Here is a 24,915-nt window from a genome sequence, read left to right as displayed (position 1 = left end):
ATATATTTTAATTTTTCGAGGCAGGGTTTCTCTGTAGTTTTGGACCCTATCTTGGAACTAGCTCTTGTAGACCAGGCTGGTCTCGAACTCACAGAGATCCGCCTGCCTCTGCCTCCCGAGTGCTGGGATTAAAGGCGTGCGCCACCACAGCCCGGCTATACCGTGCATTTTTAATGTGGGTTTATCAAACTCAGATCATCCGGCTTATAAGACTAGGATAAGCACATATTAAGTGATTTATCTCTCTAGCTAAAGAGGGTCTTGAAATCTAGATTGAAGAAAAAAATATTTTGTTTCATGACCAATTTAACCACACATGGCTTTTGCTGGGTTTTATTGATTCATAGGATTTATTTATGGAATACTTATGGTATGCCAGGTTCTTATTTAAGGGCCTTATGACATGTAGTAACTCATTTAACCCTCAAAACAATGGTGTGAGGCAAGCATTAATAGCTGATCTCAGAGGTGAAGTAGAAGGGGGCCAAGAAATATTCAGGGATTCACACAAGGTCTTCAGGTCAGAGCTGAAACGTCAGAGCTGAAAGCTGAGCTTTGGACCCAGTTAGTCTGCTTCTAGAGCACACGTACTTAACTTCCTTGATGTCTAATGTTATTTTCAGTGATGAGGCTCAAATCTAGGTCTCACACATGCCAGGAAAGTGCTATGCCCCAGGTGCTTTGGTGAATATCTATCTACATGGCTTCTTTGGAATCATAGCCTATAGGAAACTTGAGGGCAACACAGGGGGTTCCTAGACCTCACACACCATCTGCACACTCAGTAAACACACTACAGGGCTCAATACTTTCTAACGATAAGGTGCAGTATTTCATGTTTACTGGCGAAATGAATCAGGTTTTACATAGGAGGGCAATTTAGGACACGACTACATGGAGCAATGCATCCTAGATACTTGGAGGAGAGGACATATTGTTTAATGAAATAATAATGCCTTACTGAGTGCCAGCACCATGCCTTAAAACTGTTCAGTTGCTATAGGAAGGAGAAAGGAGATACAATTACAGGGTATTACTCACCGGCCCTGCTCACAAAGAGTTCAAAGGCTCAAGAAAACACCAGTGGACATGGTCGAGAGGACTTCCCTTGACTGTGGGGTGCAGCTGAGTGATAGAACACTTGCCTAGCACGCACAGGCTCTGGGTTTCATCCCTAGTACCACAAAGCCCCCCTTTAACAAAACAAATTGGGCAAACAACTCACATTTGACCCAAGTTCTGAAATTTTCAAAGAACTGCAGCTAAATGTAGCAGAGATAATGAATTCCTAGAGAAATGAACGGACAGGGCTTAGAGAAGGTAGAAGGGGCTGACATTATTTATGAAGGGGTGAGAACATGTGTCCACTTTTGCTTCTGGACTGAATATTTCTGTATTAACTCAAACACCAAAATCAATTTGAACAATTGACCCATAATCCCAATACACGAATATCCAATTTCTAAGACTCTTAAAATCCTTCACAACTGACCAATGATTTTTTTTCAGTATTAGGCAACTCTAAGAAACACCTCAGAATTTACCAGAGTAAGGGTCACTGGGGAAGACATTGAATTCCTTTTTAACGTCTTTTCACAGTACCCATTGTGGAGAGCAGACCCTGCCCTTCACCTGGGCAGCAGGAAAAAGACAACCCTGTCGGCAGAGGTGTGGGCGAGTCAGCCCTGACGTGAGCATGGGAGAGCTGTCCCCATTACTCATCAGTGGCGGCATGGACAAGAGATGCCCCTCTCCACTCCACCCACCAATACCAGACGCAGTTGGGAGAACTGGCCCTGAGGTCCCAAAGAGCAGGAGAGCTGTCCCTGCTCCTCAGCTGCTGAACGCAGTTAGGAAAGCGGCCCTTCCACCTTACTGACCCTGAAGATGTAGGTGTGATGGCCCCCCTGAACATCCACCCCATCTGTGATGAGCTCCAAAGTCGGGGGAGCTGGCCCTGTAGATTCAGGGCTGTAGGATGTCCGTGACACAGGGTAGTAACAGAGTGTCAGGGAGGGCCCAACAACGTCAATGGTGTACCAGAGACCAGTGAGTCTTTGCAATCAACGCCTACATGTAAAAATCAATGACTCACTCTGCTCTGTCATGCTGCAGCTTTTGTGAGATTTTCCCTTTCTCCCTTTTCCCCCCTTTTTTCTCTTAAATTTTATTTTGTTTTATTCTGGGCGGGGGTGGGGAGTTAGGTGGGATCAGGAGGCATGATGTGAGGAAAAAAGTATCCATTGTAAAGTGGGTGTATAGCTTGGGGGTAGTGACATCCTGGGTTCCATCTTTAGAGCTGAAAAGGATGGGGAAGAGATGGAAGAAGAGGAAAAGGAGGAGGAAGGGGAGGGGGGAAACAGCAGTAATCCCCCTCCTCTCAGCCTTCCCGAGTATATACATGTATTATGACATCTGTAGGCCATATCTGCTATAAAAAGCCTTTATAGAAAAGTCCCCTTGGAAAGCCTATTTTTTTTAAAGCCTTTCTACCAAATAACCCGCATTTTCCAAGCACCACATTAAAACGTCCAGTGAGCAGTCTGCAAAAAGAAAAATGCTAGAATGGAGCTCTTCCCACGGCCTGGATTTCATTTCAAAAATCCAGAGTGGGCCTTCAGCCACATTACACAGCAATGGCAGTCAGCGTGCTGCCCTCAAGTTAGAAACACATTGCCTTGTAGCTTATTCCAGCTCTGAGCATGCATTTGTTGCTGCGCTCCGCTTCCCAACTCGCCTGCTTTTTTTTTTTTTCTTCACACAGCCACTCACACCAAACAAACAGAAAAGGTTTAGCTTTTCATCTGTTGCCTGGTAACATAAGCACCCGATAAAAACAACAGGAAATATTTCACCAAATTCTGGTAAGAGAAGGAGCTAGGGTGCCCACACTTGCCGTGGGATGTGATGAGTTTGGTCAGCAGTTTCCTAAGTCCTTCTCAATTCAGTACACATACCAAGAAGATGCGGCTTTCTCTCACTACTGATCGGATACGGCGATTTTGAAAGCATAATGTGTTCAATCAACTCAAATTCACTCAAGAATATTTGTGGGCACATTGTAGATAACACAGAGGCTATACAAATATGTGAAGTTGTGCCTTATTTTTGAAATCACTGGACTCCTATACTTCATATATGAAAATATGATTTTTTTACCTCCCTTAAAGACTCTACATTTTTTGTTCTTTTTCTACTTTGCTCTATTTCCTTTTAGGCATTGTGTGTGGTACTATTACCTCATGCTAATTTTCATACAAGCACATCGAGCAGACATCCCTTTATCCCTCTTCTTTATCCCTCCTTTCCCTTCCAGTCTCCTTCTGTCCCCCTAGATGCTTCCTCTTCTACTTTTATATTGCAGTTTTATGTCAGAGTAGCTATATAAACCCTAGAAATTACAAAGCAAATAGCCAGCATTTGTCCTTCAGAGGCTGGCTTGAGTTTCTTAAAAGCTTATTTACACTTTTAATGATGTGGGGAAAACAACAAAATGTCTTGAGAATCGTTAAGAGAATAGAAGTAAAGAGGGATCCACAGAAATGGCTTAAAAGGCAGGCGAGTCCTTCATAGACCTCGATGGTAAGACACTATTGTCTAATTATAGCCCCTGTAGTTTGGGGTGCGGGTGTAGACACAGTCCTATTATGCCAGTGTTAATTGAAACCATGAGAATGTATCTCTTTGGCAGAAGAGCTATTAATTTTCATGGTGCATGTAACCACTTGTGCATTTCTTAAGCACCACAATAGACTCCGCCCTTCTAGGCAAAACTGCTGCTACAAGCAGGTAACTAAAAAAAAACGCATCATGAGCCATGTAGCGGCAGGCTATTCGTGAACCGTCTGTTTCTAATGAAGAGGGAGGGTATCTCTGCAGTTGAGATCTTAAGGCTCCAAGGAGTATGCTGAGACTGCTGGGTCCAGCGAATATGAAATGAAGCAAGGAACAAGGAACGAGTCCTTCACCCAAGCAGCACTCTTCTCTGGGAGGAAGGACAGCTTGCTGATACTGACGGCCCTCTCAATGGCTCTGCTGTAATCAAATCACTGTTCATCTTGGAGGTGCAAAAAGAGAGCTGGAAAAACAAGGTATCCACCCACTAGAAAGTGAGACCACCTCTGAGTTAAGCAAGCATTCAGGGAGCAGCCCCAAGGGCCAGGATGCTTCTGCAGCTTGCCTTTAAAGATTTCTTTGTAGCCAGTGGTTTGGATCACCTCAGTTGGCAAAAAGATTCCCTACTCTGAAAGGCTTTTTCTCAGGTTAGAGGGCACTGATTTTATGAAGTACCATAAAACTACATATGTTAAATTGTTCTCCTTCCAAGGAGAACAATATATAAACTGGTAGAGAACCAAATTATGAGTTAATCATATCCATTTTCTGCTTACTCGGTTTAAAATATACATTTTTAACAGTTAGGTCATTTACTACATTCCCCATAGAGCAAACGTTTAAATTCCATTTAACTGGAAGCTCCACACCAAACATTAATCCAGTAAATATTTTCCCAAGTCTGCAACAATACCTGGCATACTGCTACACAGAGACATCCCATGAGAGATCTGATACAACTCTAATTTTGCCTTCTTTTGATTGAATACCTATGTGTTTTACTATTGTTATTCAAATAATACAAACTAACTTAGTTGAAGGTTGTGGTTTTAAAATCAGTCATTAATTCTCGAAATTATTCAATAGTGAAGCCAAAAAAATCCATTTATTTATTTGTTTATTTTCCGGTTACAAGCATAACATTTAATGTAGCTTGATGATATTTTTTTAACCAACTGGCAAATAACTTTGCCTTGTGTAAATTACAGGATATATCTTGTATTCACTATATACCCATTAAACTATAAACGTTTAGGAAGTCATAAGTAAAAAAATGAATACAGAAGAGAGCTCAATTCTGAAACAAAAAAAAAAACCTTAAGAAGTTATGTTAAAAAGTAGCTTTTCTTCTTGCCCAACTAACAGTAGTACCTACATTTGGTTAATGTAAAGAAAGTGCTTTTTTTTTCAAACAATTGCTTAGGGCGGTATGTACACTCTTATTTTTCTCTGCATAATGTACACATAGCACACAGGTCCGCATGTATATACAGGCATTTACAGCACACATTAACTCCTTCCTGCCCATTCACCTCAGGATGAACGTGAAGAATTGCTAAAAGTGGGCAAATGTGTCAGGTGAGCTTCTATGCCAATGGCATGGGCCTCAAAGACTTGTGGACGGTGGGCTACGTCCAGACTGAGACCTAAGTATTTCCAAGATTAAAAATGATTTCTGCAGTTGACAGAAGTACAGCATTAAGATTAGTTTTCTAACTACCTTTGATCCATATGCCCCACCAAATATTTGCCACAGACAATGAAGGAATCAGAAGAAGAAGGAGAGGGTGGGCAAAAATATACTGCAAAGAAATCCCTAACAATTTACAGCCTTGACAAGAGAGAATCAGTTAATTGAATACAATACATATTATTTTCTAAGTCCCAATAATCAGCATCTACTTTCTGTAACATCCTATTTTTAGATTCATGTGCTTCCCTCTGGTAAACACTGGCTTCCTCTCAACTAAGGTGGCAGGTACGTTCTGTGCACTTGGTTGCTCATTAACAGTTAATGGTCCCTGTTGCCTGGTTATGTTTGTTAATACGCATCTGCTGGTTTAGACAGTAAGTGCCTTGGTTTGGATAATGAATGACCTGGTCATCTGAACTCTAAGATGAACTCTGTGATCGTTGATCTGCTGGCTGTTTTCATGTTGACCTTTTGTCTAATAGTGAAAACAACTAAATGACAAAAGCAAAAGCCACTATCTGTGCACACAGACAGTGTGCCCAGTGTTAACAGTGGCTAACAAATTGGCTACCCACTTGGGAGCCAAAGGAAAAGAGCAGTCTGACCAAGATAACTTTGCTGCAGTATAGATGCTTCTTCCCTGGTATTAAGTCATAAAAGATGTCTGAAGTTAGCTTTCTATTGCTGTAATAGACATGACTAAAAGCAACCTAGGAAAAGTTTGCCTTACACACCCTGGGTCACAGTCCACACTGGGGAAGCCGTGGAAGAGTATTACGTACTGGCTTGCTCTCCACAGCTTTGCTCAGTCTGCTTTCTTACACTATCCTGACCACCTGCCCAAGGGTAGCAGGATCATCCACAGTGAGCTGGGCCCTCGCACATCAGTCATAAAGTTCAGAACACTCAATACCTTCTGCAGTCCCAAATTCCAAAATGCTTCAAGTAAGCTTAGTGGTACAAGGTCCTTCACAAGTGTTCCGGAGCTTAAGGGCCACAGCTCACCGGAAGGAAGGGCACTGGCTACACATCTGCATGGCCCTGGGCTTCTGTTCCCGGCGCTACAGAAACTAAAAACTTGCACATCTCACTGAAGAGTGAACCATTCCCACTTTGAAATCTTGCTCAGAATTCTACTGCAGGAAATCTAGGAGAGCAAAGCTTCTCTATGGCAGCTAAAGCACAGAACTCAGTCTTAAACCAATACAAAGGTCTCCTTTGCTTCGCCTCACGGAGGCTCATGAAGACCCTTCTAAGGTGGCTCCATGCAATACAATCTGAAAAATCCTGGTCTACGTCATCTCATTTAATTTACGAGAGGTTCATTTTTACCATGTATTACAATAGTATTGTCTGTAGTGGTAATTCTCGAACCAAAGTCATGATCATCATGACCTGAATAGTGCACAGCAATTGTCATGAAAGCTCTGAGCACACTTTATAAGGACAAATGGCCATGGATACTAATGATTTCCTAATTGCAGCTAGTGGGCTCAAACATGCTCATCCAAAATAACTAGGTGTGGAGCCTGAGGTGGGGAGGGTTCTTTTGCACAAAGAGAAAGAACTAAAAACAGATGGGGAATGAGTTGTTAAAATTATTTTTAAAATTAAGACTTTGGAGTCAATGTGCATCCCACTTAAGAATGGCTACCAAGGAAACTACAGAAAATAACAATGATATATAAAGATATTCATCCTAGCCCGGTGGTGGTGGTGGTGCACGCCTTTAATCCCAGCACTTGGGAGAAAGAGGCAGGCGGAACTCTGTGAGTTCAAGGTCAGTCCGGTCTACAAAGTGAGTTCCTGGATAGCCAAGGTTACACAGAGAAACCCTGTCTCAAGAAACAAAAAATGAATAATAAACAAAAATAAATCTTGCCCTAGCAGTGGTGAGTTAAGTCTAAAGAGTGTGGACAAAGTGTGGGAGGTGAGAAACCAAGAAAAGATTGTTAGTGAGCCAACCGAACCCTAATGACTTGCTTTTGAATCTTTCTGCAACCTCCTTCTGACAGCAAACAAAGAAAAATCAAAACCCAAAATCCACACAGAGAACTTACCACAGAGACTTTGCTCACCACGTCCCTTGCAACTGCTAAGCCTTGAGCAAAAGTCCGGGCTGCAACAAAGGCGCGTGTAACCTGGAGCTTCAGTTTCCGAGGGACATCTCCAAAGGGCTTCAGCTGCTCTGTGTATTTGCTCACGCATTCCAGGTACTCATCTGTAAAATGGTACTGAGAGTTCACCATGCGGAACATGCGCTCCAGAAGGCGAGCCCAGAAGTCATTGAGCATGTCTCCCAGGTTCACGTTTCCCGCCACATAGTAGCGCTTCAACTCTACGAAGAGATCTTTAAATAGTTCTGAATTTTGCATGTATAAGTGGCCATATGTCTTCACAAACATATCATTCAGGGATTTCTCTGCATTTTCAAGTAGTTCTTTGAAGAATTCTAAAAAGAAAAGCCAAAAAAGGGAGGGAGAAAAACATTTAGAAAGGCTGTTTTCTAGTAATTAAATAGCTGAATGAGGCAAATTTGAAAACTGAAAAATAATTGTGACATTCAACTGGAAAGTATGTCTGTAAAAAAGTGTACTACTTCTGGGGAATTTGCATCTCAAATCTTTGTCAATGATAGGAAGCCTATGTCACAATGTCATTCTTTCTCATAGAGAACGAGAAGGAAAATTTAAATCAGCAGTCTCAGTAATCAGTACAACATTCTGCAATCCCTCAACAAAAACGGCAGGCTGGACTTGGCAACGGCATGTAATGCCAGCACTTGGGAGGCAGGAGTTCAAGGCCAATCTCAGCTACCCAGTGAAGTTGAGGCTAGACGCAAGACGGTCTTAACAAACAAATGAGCAAGCAAGCAAGCCAGAAAAGAGTAGCAGCAGCAATATACATTCAGGTATGGGGTCACAGCCGTCATTTGCAGCAACTTTCTTGAGAGCTGCAATTCTCATCTCCATCTGGGTCCCACCCATCCAGGACATTATTCTTGCTCCTCAGGATCGTGGTCAGATCCTAACTGCTGAAGAAGACCTGCCTAGGCCAAGACACATAGCAATCATCCTCCATAATCGTTAGGGAGACCAATTATAATACAAGAGTTGGCTAAGGGAAGCAGCCAAGGGTGCTGTAAACCAGAGTTCCCACTGATCAGAGGCTGAGTTAATTGGAACTTAGAGCGCCTATCCAGCAACTGCTTGTAGAGTCTGCTTTCCGGGAAGCTCCTGCTGTCTGAACGTCAGAGAGGAGGCGGTAACCGAGCATTTGTGAACAGGTTTATTTCTGTAATTCCCCATTTGGAAGCTTCAGTGTACGTGCGGTGAGGCTCAAGCAGCCGAAACTCCCTGAGCTCACAATTGGCCACAGCTGAGGAGTAGAACTCAGCACTGTAATACGCTACGAGCCTCAAGCAGTGTGAATGGTGGGGAAAGCCTAAGACTCCTACTTCGAGGTTTACATGCCATGGTTGAGAAAATAAAAGCCTCCGACGGCCCGTTTACAAAACAGGCCATTCTCTCGCACCCCACATGGCCAATGCTGGCACAAAGTCATGCTCAATATACATAGGCACTACTAATAATACACGGAGTGACGCTATCGTCGCTCCTAGAATTGATGCCAGCAACCATTTAGAACATCTTTTAACAGACTGGCTTATGTCGCCTAGTGATGTCGAACATAATCCATCTGGGGGGGAACAGAAATGAAGGTCAAGCTGTTGGGAGGTCCGCTGAGAAGGCCTACAGCCTTATAAAACTTAGAGCTGTTTATCCAAAGGGAAATGCTTAACAGCTCTACCTTCCAAGGTTGTGAAACGTCCCAGACATCCACGAGACTGGAAGCAACTACTGGGTGGAAACTAAGGGATGAAACACCATCAGCCATGGGAAGAGAGTTTACACTATCTGGAAGGTGTAATGCTGGAAGCATCGCACACAGCTGAAACTTAGGAATTGGGGCTTCTTCCCTCCTTCCTCCCATGCACTTTAGCTGCAGACTATTCGATTTCCCAGAGGCCTGGTGGGTGTAAGAACTGAGCTTGGGGACTATAAACACTTCTCAGCTCTAAAATTCAATTATTTCCAGTGTAGAAATTACTGGCTTAACATGGGAAAAACTTGAGTGGAAAGCCAAAGTTGTCCTATCAAAGTAGTCTATGTAAATATCCTGCCTTTTAAAAGAGGACATCATGTGCTTCTGGAATTTCTATCGCCGGTCACTTGTCTTCCATCAAATAAACATCCAAAATTCTTGAAAAGGGTCAAAGGAACTCTGGTTGTGCTATTAAATACCATTAGTTCCTTCTATATAAACAATCAACTGGCTATTGATGAATGAGCTAGAATGGATTCTAGAAGGAACCCACAACCTTGAGAGAGTAGAAGCTCTTTCCATTCAATCCATTTGTTCGGTGCCATAAATCAGCCCCGCGCGTTTACATTATGAGGAAGCTGTCTTTTATACATAAGCACTAATTCCTCCTTCGCTATAAACGCTGCACCTCACAGCCTTAGTGTGACATGCCAACACTAAGTTATCACAGCAACTAAATTCCTCAGAAGCCTCTTTTGAAAGTGCTACAGCCCATCCTCTGCTAGCTGTTAGGCAAACTGAAGGAGCCATCCATCCGGTCTCTCGCTGCGAGCAAGTATGCAATGAAGAACAGCTAAGTCGGTCGTCTACAAATGGAGGGCAAAAGGAGAAACAGAAAACATTCTTCCTGACGATGGGAACTGTTGGCTTGTGACTGTCTACTCCAGCCTCTTCAGTAGTCTGAAAGGCATAGCAGACACTTTCCTCTGCCGTGGTCACATACTCAACTCCTCTTTCGCAGCGGATAGTAAATTACTAGGCTGCCCCTAAGTTAGCAAGCCAGTTGCCAGCTGCAGTCCTCCTTTGAGGCTGTTAGCATATCAAAGAGTGCTAGGGGCCGCTGCCAAAGGATCACTCTTCCCTTTCCAAGGTTAATTTTATTAATGACCTCTCCTAGGGAGAAAATAGAGTGTTTATTCTCTCGTGGACCATGAGTTTAGCTAAGTTGCCAAGGACTCAAACTCAGTACCATGTACTTAGTACTTCTGCTGGCATCATCCAATGTCCCGCAGCTGAACTGAGCACTCCCAGATTACTTTGCATCCAATGGGCCCCCAGAGACGGCTCTGGGCCCACATAAACAAGTAAGCTAGGAAGCTAGGGCAGCCACAACAATCATCTCCATGCTACATTTTGTGCATCACTTAACAGAAAATTATGTGATATTCATGGTCTCATATCAAGAAAAATCATGGCACCAAACCATTTAATTAGTGGTTCTAATTGCATGTATGTTTGTGTGTTCTGTGTTGACACACAAAAAAAGGATGAAGTAAACACAGTGGTGATGGAGGAATATTGATGATCAAAGATGACTGTTTTCAATGTTTCGATTTTTGCTCCCTCAAAATTTTCAATGACATGTAAAATTTTTGACTGACACGTAACATTTCCACACATTCTTGAGGTAAGATTAATATTTTGATTCACAAATCCATTAGACAATGATCAACTTGGGAGATTAACATATCTGTCACGTTAAACTTCTGTCAATCCTTTTTGCAAGTGTATTCAAATTACTCTCTTCTATTTTGAGATACATACTACGGTCAACCTCCTTGGCAATAGCACAGCAGAGCTTTCTCCTCCTAAGCAACTATAATATTTAACCAAGGATTAACCTCTTCCCATTTCTCCTCCCTAATACCCCTCACCAGTCCCTGAATCTACTCTCATCTTCGGTGGTTTTTCTTTTCTTTTTTTTTAAAGCCTCATGTAGTACTTCCACAATGTCACGCATGCTAGGATTTCATTCTTATGGTTGAATAGCATTCTGTGTGTGAACATCAAATTGTCTTCTTCCATTAGTCAGTTGATAGACAAGTGGGATTTCGTGTCCTGGTCACTGTCAGCAGTGTGGGCAGTTGTGACTTTGCCAGACTGATCTCATGTCTTTTGCTTCTATGTGCGGCAGTAGAACATGGTAGATGATCTCCACTTCACAGTCAGCAGGCTACTCTTAGAATCCATAGCTCTACTCTATTCCATAGTCGCTATGCTGACCCTACAACAGTGTACGGGGCTTCTTCCTCCGCTGCCCTCAGGAGTATTTTATAATCAGAAAAAAATGGTATTCCTTCCCGTCTACAGAAGAGTCTTACTTCTTTCACTCGGTTTCATCCGGAGGCCTCAATGCCCTACCTCTTTTTTTCCCCGCAAATTGTCTAAGGTGAACAGTGTCAAAGAAAAACATCATTTAACAAAATCAGCATTCATTTTTTTTTTCATCAAGAAAATTACTTCTTTTGCTGAACAGAATCTTTCTCGCCATAGCAATTTGAAAATTAGGACAAGTATGTAGAAGACTCCAATTATCTGTAACTGCACAACTTGAAAGTGCCAAAAGCTTATTGGATTCTTTGTCTTTTTTCACATGGCCACATGATTGACAGCCCAGTGTTTCCATACTACTGTCATGTGACACTACGTACTTAACATTTCCTCTAGAATTAAAGCTTCTCCAGCAGGATCATTTTTAATAAGGTGGATATTTTATTTTATTTTTCTAAGATAAAAGATAGTATAATTACATCATTTTCCCTTTCCTTTTCCTCACTCCAAGCCCTCCCATATATGTCCCTCCTTGCTCTCTTTCAAACCCATGGTCTCTTTTCTCATTAATTGCTGTTACATGCATGCATGCGTGTGTGTGTATGTGTGTGTATGCGTGTGTGTATGTGTGTGTATGTGTGTGCACACACATGTACAGACATATCCCTAAATATAATATGCTTACTCTGTATAATGTTATTGTCTGTGTATTTTCAAGGTTAATCATTTGGTATTGGTTAACCAAATCTAACCTGTACAATCTGTATGTACTTGTATGTGTATTTTCAAAGTAAATCATTTGGTATTGGATAAGCAGTTGCTGTGCTCTTCCTTGGAGAAAACTTATTTCCCTCACATGAAACATTTTGGCTTACTTCCAAATTTCAGTAGTCTAATTAATACTGTAACACCGTAAATGTGCACATGTAAATAATACTGTAATGTGCATATTAACATTCTGCACTAATCTCGATGCATATCTACCCTTCCTTAGGATACACACTTAGCAGTCAAAGGATGTGAACGTATTTAAATCTTTTAACACGCTGCCAAATCAATCACCTGAAAGGTGTGCCAACGGATTATACTTGATATTTGAGTCCTATTTATTTCTAAATTCTCAGGGCTCCATCAATTCTCCCAAGGGGGGGGGGAGGGGATGACGAAGATGAGCTAGAGTAATGAGCAAGAATGGGCTAAAGCATGACAGGCCTGGGAATTCTCTCTGTCAAGCAGATGGAGCCTTATCTGAACAGGTAGCCACCTCAAGGAGGGCTGCAGCCTTTCAAGTGCCCAGGTTCAGTACACAACAAAACAGTGAAGCCAAAGGTTTGTACTGGCCTCCAACTGCATCAGCAACTTCTGCCCGCCAACTGCAAAGTCTCAAACTAAGACTGCTCCGGATTCAGCGGAGACGCATACACACTTGAAATCCAATGAGATAACGAAAACCTCAGCAAACGCTTATGTTTCAGAGACTAATTCAAAGCTCTGAAGAAAAAAAAGCTGCTAATAATCATTCTCAGCAAGTTTCACAGGTAAATTTTTTAAAAAAAGTTAGGGCCTAGAGAGATGGCTCAACAGTTAAGAACACTTGTAGATCTTGCAGAGGAACAGCGTTCATTTCCCAGTGTCCACATGGTGGCTCACGGTTGTCTGTAACCTCAAGTCCAGAGACTCTAGTGACCTCTTTTTACCTTCATGGGCACCAGGCGTGCACAGGATGCACATAGTATGCACGCAGACAATCATATGAACACATAAAATGAAAATAAACAAGCATATCCTTTTAATAAGGGGTTTCCAAAACTACACAGGTTTTTAGTTTGTCACGTGGATGTGAAAGAAAACAGGATAAAATAGCAGTGCTTGCCAGTAACTCAAAGGCAGTTAGTGTGATCTAGAACAATGCATTTTGAAATAGGCCAGATGGCTTCATGTCTTTCTTTGTACTTGGTGGCCACTCTGCCTGTGAATTGGTGCCCACTACACTGTAGTGAGGGTTCAAACAGCCACAACTGTTTTAAAGTCTTAATGACTGAAATCTAAAGTGAAGACTTAAAAAAAAAAAAAAAAAACCTAGGGACTTGGAGAAATGGCTCAGCTATTCGAGGATACACTGCTCTCACAGAGGATCCCAGTTCAGGTGCTAGCACCCACAGCAAGTGGCTCACAGCAGCCTGTAACTCCACCTCCAGGGTGTCTGAGGCCCTCATCTGGCCTCCCCAAGCACCTGCAGTCCTGCACATATAATCACGCATGAACACAGGCATGTACGCTTAAATAAAAATAATAAAAACAAATCCTAAAACAGGCAGTGGTCATGTACCCCGTTAGTCATTCTGTGACTTCAAGACCATCCTGACCCACATAATGTGGCCTTGTCTCCAAAAACAGAAGACAGTCTCAGTTTATATTACTATATACATTTCCGTAACATTCAAAACGTGTTTTAGGGTTTGTTCTAATCTAAAAAATGAGCTCTTTATTAATATGGGCCAGCAACAAACTCCCCGCTCCAATAACAAATCCACAAAGTTCAAAAAAAAAAAGAATAGTTAAGACCAGGGGGCAAAAAAAAAAATTCTCAAAATTTCAACTTAAGCCATGAAATTTCAATGGCCATGAAGCTGAGGTATTTTTGTCACCGAAGGCGAGTGGACAGTTTACTCTCACTGCGGCTAATACTTTCATAGGCCTCTGAATTCAAGTGCCTTCAACCACTGAAGGCTCCACATTGGTCTTCCTACCAGCCTAATGAAGTACTAGCTGTTATCAACTACAGAGATTAAAACACAGATTCAGCGAAGTCTGAAGAGTACTTCATATCATGCCTGTGTGCGATGGTAACGGGGGAGCAGGGGGGCTTGTGATGATAGCCACTCTAGCCTGCCCTGCCCAGGCGGACAGACAGAACAGACAATTATGTCTTTTATGTGCCTTTTAAGCTAATTCAGAAAATTTCTACTATTATTCAAGTTAACAAGCTGCAGGCTCACGGGAGGGTTTTCAAAGACCTGGGGAAAGTAGCTGGGGGTTAAGAAACAACAGGGGGAAAGAGGGTCCCATACAGATGAGCTAATTAGCAACTTGTAAGACCTTCCACGAAAGCAGCTGGTCCAGGCACATGCTTAAAAGATTCGCAGAATTTTTAGAATTGAAAGGGTTTTGAGGGAGCATCTAGCTCAACCCCTCATTTTATGGAGGGAAAAACTGAGACCCAGTTAATTGCTCCAGGTCACAGAGGGTCCTGTTGCAGAATCGGGCTAACAATTCCTTGTGCTCTGTCTCGCAACCGAATTGTCTTACTTTCCACCTAAAATGACAAAGTAAGAGAGTTCTCCCAAGAAATTCGTATCGGGCGCCATCTCTGGTTTTCCGTAAGATTTCTCTGAGTGTGCAAAATCTCTAGCACACAAGTGTGACTCAGGTAGTTGGTGGGCCGTCGGGTTTCTTCACCGGGATTGCGTCATTTTCATGCATGCAATTTTCATGATGCAATCCAGCAATGTATTTAACCCAGCAGCTTTGATCACTTTAATAGCCTATGTTTCTCTCAAAAACAATGGGCCTCACGAAGTGGCAGACATGTGGGGGACGGGTCTTTACGTTGTAGTTCCCCAAACACGGATTATGCTCCCTTCTACTATTTCTATTCATTCCCTTTGCCAAGCAGTTCTTCCCAACAGCCACTTATTAGCACAGTCATGAGACTGCTTCACCTAACGAGCAGTTTCGCTACTAAAAAATTCCCAAGACTGGCCAAGAGGGGGAGCAGCTAACCATGTCACTCCAGAGTTTTGGCTCTGGGACCATTTTAAGACAGAGTTGACCAAAAAAAAATCTTGCAGAAGATCTTGTCCTTGTTGGGTGGGGAGAGGAGAGAGGCAGGGAGGGGAGCAGAGGAAAAAAATGCAAAAGACAAGATCTCCTGAGTAAATTGGGAGCATTGAGACCATGGGAGAGGGTTGAGGGGGTGGGGGGAAGAAGGGACAGGAACAGAGAAAAATGTAGAGCTCAATAAAAATCAAGTATAGAAAAAAAAAAAAGCTTGCAGAACAGAAAAATACAAAAGCCAGTCCTCATAACCAGAGACACACATTTAAAGAACAGGCAGCCTGGCAACATTGCTCAGTGGGTATAAACTGAGTCTGATCCCCAAAACCCACAGTGGAAACAAAACTAAGTCCTGAAAGTTGCTGCCTGACTTTGACATGCACCCTGTGGCATGAACATGCCAGCTGTCCACACGCATGATGGTAATGATGATAAGAAGTAGCGATAGTAGTAATATAATTTTAATATTTTAAAAAGAAACCCAGGAAACTGGTTGAAGTGCTATAAGGAGATACTGTCAAATGAGGTCTTTCTTGTATTTATGCAGGTCTGAAAACACACACACACAACTTAGAATGTACAAATCAACTTATAAACTATAGAGTCACTTGAGATACACGAACAACAGAAAATGAGAGGTGCAGAAGCAAAACAACCCCCCAATAAAAAAATTCTTAGAGACAAGGAAACAGGAAAAAGGATTTGTTCTTCACACATGATAAGTCTAAAAATGGCAAATCAGGTGATGAACCACATTCTCTTGCAACGGAGGCACCAGTAACCAAAAACTGGGTCAGTGAAGCCATTTCATGCATCTACATAACACTTTGCTAAGACAGGAAGTTGCCAAGGCTCAAAATCATCTCTTGTGAGTATGCATTCTGAACCTGGACCTGGCCAGACCACCTTTTATTTCCCCCTCCCCTTCTGCTATTTCCTCACTTTGTATCTCCAGGGGTTTGTGGGTAACTCTGCTATCTCCTTCGTTCCCTAGCCACCGTCTTGTTTCTTTGCCAAATTTCCTCTCTTCTTTTTCCATCAAAGACACAGGTTTGTCCTCTTTATCACAGTTCGGGCAGTTCTTTGATCAAAACAACCTTACCCTTGGACTTCTGAGAATTGAAATAACCCTAAAGCACTTTACTCAACACCCCTGGAACTATCAATCAAACATCCGATGCAGCACCTACTAAAAGGATCGCTGGGCACCAGACAACTGATGTTTTGCCATGAAAAATGATTTCAGAAAACGTCAAGAAAATGTGCAAAGTATTCCAGCTCTGGTCTGATCTCCAGACCAAACGGATTTCAGCGGCTCACAACAAATTTTAATTGGTACTCATTAACTTTATTGTCTTTGTCATATTTTAAATTAGAGTCAGAAAAAATAAACGGAAGTTCTATAATCATTTTTAGTAGGTTTTGGAACCTATAAAGGTAAATTTTAATGTATTTATTGAATGTGAAGAAGAGCAATTGTTTATATATTTTTTTAAAAAAAAATCCAAGCATATGTTAACACTTACTGATAGCGGCTCTCTATATAGCTTTCTTCAAAAGAAAGCCTGAACATTGTAATCATACTATGTAATATACTACTATAAAACCATGGGGAAAGAGAAGGGGGAGAACATTAAACCAGCAGGCCCATAGGCCATGACTGCGGGCTCTATTCCAGAGAAAGATATGTATAACCAGAAATAGGACAATTCTCTTTAGAGAAGTCTGTACCAAGAGTTGGACATTTGCTATAGTCTACAACTTTCTCTGTAAGAAACCCAGACCTATGCTTTTGGGTGTGTCTTACATTTTTCTGAGCATCTCTCTCAACCTCAAGCTTAAGCATTTTTTCAATGCCTTATTTCTTATCTTGTCCTCCAAGTGTACTGCGTCTACAAAAGAAAAAAGGAATGAGGTAGCTTAGGGAAGGTGGGCTTGGGGATGGGGAATCTCCACTGCATCTTGCTCTCAACGGAAGCAGGACTTGTTGCCTTTGTAATTCTGCTATGAAAGTCCCATGTGGTGATTTGTAGAGCCATTCACGTCTATGGCAGAGTCGAGAGATTGTCGCTGTTTCTGGGCATGTAGTGCACACCTGTAGCCCTAGCACTAGGGAGAGCAAAGCAAGATCACAAACCACAGGACTCTCAAAAAATTAGATAGACTTGAAGGGGATGGATAATGAGATTAGGAATGAGTTGCTGCTTTCAAAACAAAAGCAGTGATCTTGAGACAAGGAAGGGTCTAACACTGTACTTACCAATAACATCTATTTTCACAAAGTATTAGCATGTGTCCTTTAACAGAAAAAGCTAGATATACGAGGGCTGGGTTAATCAGGAGGATATAAAGATACATATATTTATTCTCTCCCATCCAGAGAAATGAGATAGAATTCAAACCAAACGGTTTGGAGGTATAGGCCAGTGGTTGAGTACATGTATAGCATGTGTGATGTGCTGGCTTCCTTCCCCAGCCACAGCATGCAAAAACAAGACCAAATACGTCTTGCACACAGTGTACTTGAAACAGTGAATAGGATCAATGGTATACACTAAAAAAAAAAAAAAATCCAGACAGTATTTAAGTACAACTGCATTACAAATAAAATGCATCACAGTCTAGCTTGGACAGCTTACTAATACTTATTAAATTGGTTACAAAAAAAAAAGTTTCAAATAATGACTCTCAAATGCCTGAAATACAACCTGTTCTATAGTTGAGGACTGTCTTATCAGCTCTATCAAATCTAATTTCGTCTAACTTTTCACCATGGTAACAAGCCCTTTGCAGGAATATTCAAAGACTTTCACATCTAGAAAATTTGCCTTGTACTCCTTCACCACGCATAATGTCAAAAAAAAAAAAAAGCTTGCTTCAAAGGTACCATGTAATTAGAATGGCCTTTAAAACGGGCACAAAGGAAGTTGTTCTGATTAAATCACGTCTACTTCACAACAATCCTGAGTGAGCAACATCACAGAAAGGAATCCTAGGGATGCTGGGACCCCATATTCTAGTTTTGCATCTGTTATCTGTGGTGTGGCTTCAGGTAGGGCTTGAAATGCCTCTCATCTGCCTCCTTCCTTTCTATTAAATGAAAGTAACCACGTTAGAGGGTTTAGAGTCCTGTGGTTTTTCCATTCAAAGACTATACCAGACCTCAGCTCTTAAGGAGCCTGGAGAAGCAGCCAAGCTTAGTGAAGAGCATAGAGTAGTGGCTACTTCCAGGTTATTGGCTGTATGGATGCTCAAGAGCTGAGCACCAATCCTGTCTATGTGCTATGGGGATTCGAAGAACTGTAGTTGGCAGTCCCTTGGGAAATTTAATATGAAGTCCAGCATCTGTAGAACCTCTCTACTGGATTCGGGAGTGGGGGGGGCGGCTAAGACGGTTCTGAGATGCCTGCTTTTTATTAGGAAGTCGTTTGTTCAGTGACTTGCGTCAACAACACTATGCAGCGTTCACCCAAAGAAAGGAAAGGAAAGCATTTAAATGAACCTCATCTATTTTTAACTCCCTTTGACCATATTTCCATAATGCCTAGTATACAGATGCCAGTGCAAGCTGCTTAGCTAACTTGCCCCTGGAAGCCTGCTTAAACCACATGGCCACCACCACATCTTGGGAGGAAACTGAAGCACCGAGAGAGAACAGAAGCCATCTGAGACGCGCTCACACCCAACAGCTGTCACCTCTTACATGCAACTCAGATCACATACCATCAAACTTCTTGTAGCGGGACGCGAAGACGGCCTGCAAATGGTTGCACTGTTCACTGAGCACGCTCTGGAAATCATCTTTACTTTTCAGGCCGTACTTCTCTTCCATCTCTTGAGAACAGCAGGTGTAGCCCTGGGGACAGATCTTCAAATGGTCGCCTGGAAGGTAGAAAGACAATCTGTGTCAGCACTGGCCAGCAGGCCCAAGAGAGAAAGGCTTGCTCTCCATGCGCAATCCTCTTCACGGTCGCCAGGGAAGCCCTTTGTGAAAGCTCAACCATTGCACAGATCTAAAAGGACTCGCGGACATGAAAACTCTTTATTCTTGTATCCCAGTTTTGGTGTGGTTGTTTTGAAATAGAACTTTATTATTTTTTTTTTTTAAAAAAAGCTCTCAGCCAGGTGTGGTGGCGTGCACCTTTTATCCCAGCACTCTGAGTTTGAAGCCAGCCTGCTCTACAAAGTGAGTTCCAGGACAGCCAGAACTACACAGAAAACCTGTCTCCCAAAAAAAAAAAAAAAATGCAAATAAATAAAACAACACACACCAAAATTAACCAGGCCTAACCACTTCACAACTTAATGAACTCATATAGAGTTAGAATTGGAATTCAAAATGGAAGTTGTGATGAGTCATAAAGCTACCATCACCCTCAAAACAAAAAAACAGAACTTTGTAAAACTTTGTAATTAAGATGGCTTAACCACAGAAGTCACTGTGGGGCCGTAAGAACAGCATTGGTTAATAGTAACACAAAGCTCTTTCATAAATTCCTTATGATTCTGTGTGAAATATTTCATAATTCTTGTAAACAAGAGATTTTTTTAAAAGAATTTGGGAGTTTATATTTCAAGAGAAAGAGAGAATAGTTTATAAAGTGTGATAAGAACCCAATAGGTAAGTCCATATTGTAGTATAGTAAAGTAACATGTAAATTTATAAAAGCATGAATTCTACTGAGGAAAAGCAGAGACCCATACACATTTCACAGGGTTGGTCATACAAAGAAAAAGTATGGAGGTTCATATTGGATAATCTCTATGCTAAATCCTTTCTTTATAAGGGATTGCAGATAATACTCTATGTTGAGATTTTATATTGCCACCTGCTAGGTAGGTTATCAGACTATATCTACCTTCTGTGTGATGTAGTTACTTATCTTCCCACAGACCGGTGGTTTCCAATAAGTGTGATCTTTATGTAGTGATGTAGCCCAGAGTTAACAGTGTCAGATGGCTCACTGTATAGCGACCTAGGCTACAAAGTGTTTATGCTCTTAGAACTACAATCTGTCCACAGTTCAGAGGTAAGGTTTGGACGGGTTCGCCTATGACTCCTCTTCTTGGTTCTTCGCCAGTCACAGAATGAAAATTCTGCTTTGAAGGAACCAATGCATCACCTCAAAATGACCAAGGAGGTTCAGAAAAGCCCAAAAGTAAACCCGACCAGGTACTATGAAATGAGTCTCTCCAATAGTTACTGGGTTGATAAAACTTTATACAAATTCACAAGATTTGATTTCAATGCTCTGCTAATGCAATCAAAATCTCAGGGATCTGGGCCTAGTACTAAAGCAGATACCTATTGTCCCAGCTACTGGAGGGGTAACATGGCGAGACTTCATCTCAAAATGCAAACTCAAGAATAAATCCGCTAGAGGCATGGGAGCTTGACACTAGTGTGTTAAACAGACAGAGGGCCATGGGATGACAAATACATCTTCTACTGCTTGGCTTTTGTATACTTTCATAAAACAAGCCTTCCCCTAACACAGACACCAAAGGAGCATTAGGGCTAGGTGGGAGTGTTGAACGTAAAATAGAGTTTGTATGTGAATTGCTTATCACTAGATTATTACTGCCTAGATACAAATAATTACATACATTTATATGTATGTATGTATGCATGAGAGAGAGTAATTATTTTTATCATGTACTCAGTATATATGCTGTTGGTTGTTTTTTACTGGGGGGGGGGAGGGGGCTCACCACCAAGCTCCCAAATAAAAACATGGAAGCTTTTTTATTTCTTATAAATGTCTGGCCTTTGCTTGGCTAGCCAGCCTATCTTATCTTAAATGAATCTATCTACCCTTTTGCCTCTGGGCGTTTCCCTTTCTCTTACTTCTGTAAACCTTACTGTCGCTTTTACTCCACAACTGGCTGGATGGCTGGACCCTCCCCTTGTTCTCTTGCTCTTCCTTTCTTCCCAGATTGCCGCTCCTATTGTACTCCCTGCCTCCCAGCCCCGCCTGTCCTTTCTCATACCTTGCTATTGGCCATTCAGCTCTTTTATTAGACCATCAGATGTTTTAGACAGGGGGGGAAAAATCACAGCTTCACTGAATTAAACAAATACAGCATAAACAAAAGTAATGCACCTTAATTTCCTACAACATATAATCATTATTTGCAATTAAAAGGTACAGAGACTGTTACTAATGAAACTAAAATGTGTGAGGCATGAAAGGGCAATATTCAAATAAACAATCATTTCTCCACCCACAAACTATTGTTTCCTTGGTGATTTCTGAAAGCCATGGACAATAGATAATTTTAACTAACAGGGAAAAAAGATTTGAAGACAATTAAAAAATAGTTTACAGCTGAAGTTATTAAAAATAACTCAGATTTCAGTGAAAGAAAAGCAGTTACAAAGGTTGCTAAGGTTCAGACTGACGCAACCCCTTTTGCCTGGGAAGAACAGTAGAGCTGTTTCTGGCCCTGCTCCTTGCTGCATTGGGGAAACCAGCCAATGCAGTGCTCAAGAGTTTATTCTGGAGCTGAGGATGAGGGAAAGCTAGCGGGCTCACCAACCTTGTTACCACCCAGGCCCAGAAACAGGCCTATGAGTTGACCCATCCCAACATCCACCCAATCTATGAACTGTTGGAGTATGTGAAGGGGACAAACCTGCAGATCCCAAACTGCAGATTCTCCATGACACAGGGCAACAAACAGGATATCCAAGAGGAGTATCATTGAGAGCCCATTATCATTACTGGCGTTATAGCAGAAATCAAAGGCCTCGAACCAGACCAATGACTTGTAGCAATGAACACGTCCAAGATGAATGGGCTAAAGGGTAAACTGTGTGCTTCAATGGGCCACACTGTAGCTTCCATGACAAGATTCTTTTTGTTGCTGTTGTTGTTGCTTTGGTTTTGTTTTGTCTTGTTTCTTTGTTTTTCTTTTAAGCACAGTTTTGATGTATGTGTGTGTGTGGTAGGAGGGGGCAGGGAGATAAGTGGGACCGGAATGCATGATGTGAAATCCATAAAGAATCAATAAATTAAAAAAAAACCTTAAAAAGTCCCTCTTTTGGGGTTGTTGGTACCAGAACACATAATCAACACTGATAGGCAGTTTGCTGCTTTCAAGTTTTAGGGGTCCTCTAATTGTCTAAACACAAAAAAGAGTATAAAGGCCCCAACCATATCATCTTACTGCACAGTACTCAGAAGGCAGACTCAGGCAGATCTCTAAGAGTTCAAAGTTAGCCTGGCATACATAGCTTTCTCACCCCTTTACAAAGACTCCATTGGGCATTATGAAATTCAAATATTCAAGGCACACACACACACACACACACACACACACAAATCTCAGGAGTTTGGAAAATCTATTCCACCTATTTTTTAAGATACGGTCACTGTGTGGCTCTGAATGATCTGGAAGCCATCGTATGTAGAACATGCCTCAAACTCACAGAAATCCACCATCTCTGCCTCCCAAGTATTGGGATTAAAGGCGCTTTCATGCCTAGTTGTTAAACCTTAGCAAACTCACACAGCGAAAATGGATTATCTGTTGATTTACTGAATACTATCAAAATAGACCAAAATAAAAGACCCCTTTCTTCAACAGTATACTTGTGTCTGAGGGTTTGTGCGTGCGCACGTGAACACGAACACACACACACACACACACACACACACACCAGACACTCTATTCATCTCACGTCCACCAAAAGCTCCAAGAGGACCTTACGATGGCATGCTTATACTTGATTATAGAGAGTACATTTATCTGAGAAATGCCTAATAAAGGCAATTAGTACACCTTCATATTAGATCTTTCCAAAAAGATGTGACCTGCTGGTGAGAAAAGCCTGTGTTGTGTAAAGGATACCAACAAGCTAGAAACATGGCTAATGTGTTGATGGCCAGATCCATCGTCCTCTGAGAGTCCTCACTTTCTACTCCTCTGAGCTATATAAAAGGTGCTCCTTGAAAATTTAATTTCACGTCTTGGCCAAAAGAAATGTGTACTCTAATACACACTTGTAAATTAAACTCCAAAGCACACTGAAGCTGCTGGGGATAAGGGACATGAGCAGTTAATGCTGCTAAGAAGTAGAAGGAAGAAAAAGGCAACAACAGTCTTGGGCATTTGAATTATAACTGTGTTGCAGTAAGAATCTCTGAGCACTTAAGCAACAAGACCTCCTTCTAAAAGAATTTTTACCTTTCTTTATTTTGTGTCTTGGGGTGAGGGAGGCTTGTGAGGGAGGCTTGGTAGCACCTTTACTCGCTGAGCCATCTTACAGGCCCTTGTGTGTCTTATGAAATTGACTATTTCTTCTTTGTTAAACTTTTTAATGTGTCTAAGTGCCTTGCCTGCACATATGCCTGTGTATCATGTGCATGACAGGTGCCTGCAGAAGACAAAACAAGGCATTAGATCTCACAGTACTGGAGTCGCACACAGTTGTGTGCTACCGCGTAGGTGTTAGGCACAGAATGCCAGGTCCTCTGGTAGAGTATCATCCCTGGTGACAATGAGTTAGAAGCCACCTTGGGCTGTCTCAGGCCCTCCTTTCCACCCTCTCCCCCCAGATAGCAACACAATAGAGTATCTTCATTTCCTTTGTGAGGAACTCTCTTCATAACTGAAGCCAGTCAGTTTCTTTGGGAGCAGCCAGTGTAAACTCATTGCCTAACATTGACAGTTAAAATGTATCCACTTTATTCTTCAAATGCGCCACTCACTGCATCCCTTCCCCTTATTCTTTGAGCACCTAAATCTGAGTACGTGCTCAGGGATTTGGCTCAGTGGTCCAGTGCTTACCTGGTATGTGTAAGGCTTTGGACCAAAATTAAAAAAAAAAAAAGACAAAAAAAGGAGAAAAAAGAAAGAGAAAACCTCTGGCTAATTACACTTTAATCAGCAAGGTAACTCATCTTGAAGGCAGAGCATGTAGGGTGTTTGAATTATGGTCTGATTGCATGTTTGCTGTATCCATTGAAACGCTTTTTTTAAGAACTCCTTTTTTAAACCCGGTCATTCCATACAGTTCTCATTTCAGAAAGGTGTCGCATTCCTTTAGGCTACCAGAGCTGAACACAGGGACAACAGAGCTGATTTGGGACAGGCAGCAGTCCACGTGAGACAGAGCAGGAAACAAGCAATATAGATAAGGATCTCCGACTGTCCTTTGTCCCCCAGGCTACCACTTCATTTCTCCACCTCGATCTCCTGCCTCCCCAATTCTGGCGATCTATACATATGTACCCTTATCACTTTACTATGTTCTGTCTGCTTTCCAGCCTGCCCTCACACTGCTGACTGGTCTTTTTTTAACCACACCCCACTTCTTTAAATGCATGTTTTATGAAACAGGGGCTGATATTGTATTTGTAGGGCTTATTCAGGGGTCCTTAAAAGACAGGTGAACCGAACACTTTACGATTTTCTCAGGAAGCACCTAATTTAAGCTGCTTTTTGTACAAGGTTCAACTACTGTTTTTTTTCTTTTGTGGGCCAGTGGCACTCAATAGTGGGGGAAAAGTCCCCCAACCCTGTCCTAGGAGGCTTGAATGAGACTCAGTGAAGCGTGTTTTTAAAGTTTAGGTCTATGGCATTGGTAAAAAAAAATCTCTCAACAGGAC

The 24,915-nt window shown here is 41.9% G+C and overlaps 1 protein-coding gene across 1 annotated transcript in view; it reads right to left on the bottom strand.

The window, feature by feature from the left end:
- Positions 1 to 24,915, bottom strand: part of Gpc4 (glypican 4) — a 109,755-nt gene that overhangs the window by 15,823 nt on the left and 69,017 nt on the right. Inside the window, exons 2-3 of the mRNA XM_050121670.1 lie at positions 19,025 to 19,183; positions 7,369 to 7,760 (exon numbers count right to left, since the gene is read on the bottom strand). Of these exons, the coding sequence (XP_049977627.1) occupies positions 7,369 to 7,760; positions 19,025 to 19,183 (551 nt within the window). The remainder of the gene's footprint in view (positions 1 to 7,368; positions 7,761 to 19,024; positions 19,184 to 24,915) is intronic.

The sequence above is a fragment of the Alexandromys fortis genome, unplaced genomic scaffold, assembly GCF_014885135.2.
Source record: "Alexandromys fortis isolate MF-2015 unplaced genomic scaffold, M_Fortis_MF-2015_v1.1 scaffold_194, whole genome shotgun sequence".
Lineage (NCBI taxonomy): Eukaryota > Metazoa > Chordata > Mammalia > Rodentia > Cricetidae > Alexandromys > Alexandromys fortis.
Note: the sequence above shows the minus strand (reverse complement) of the source record. Positions and strands in the feature narration are given on the sequence as shown.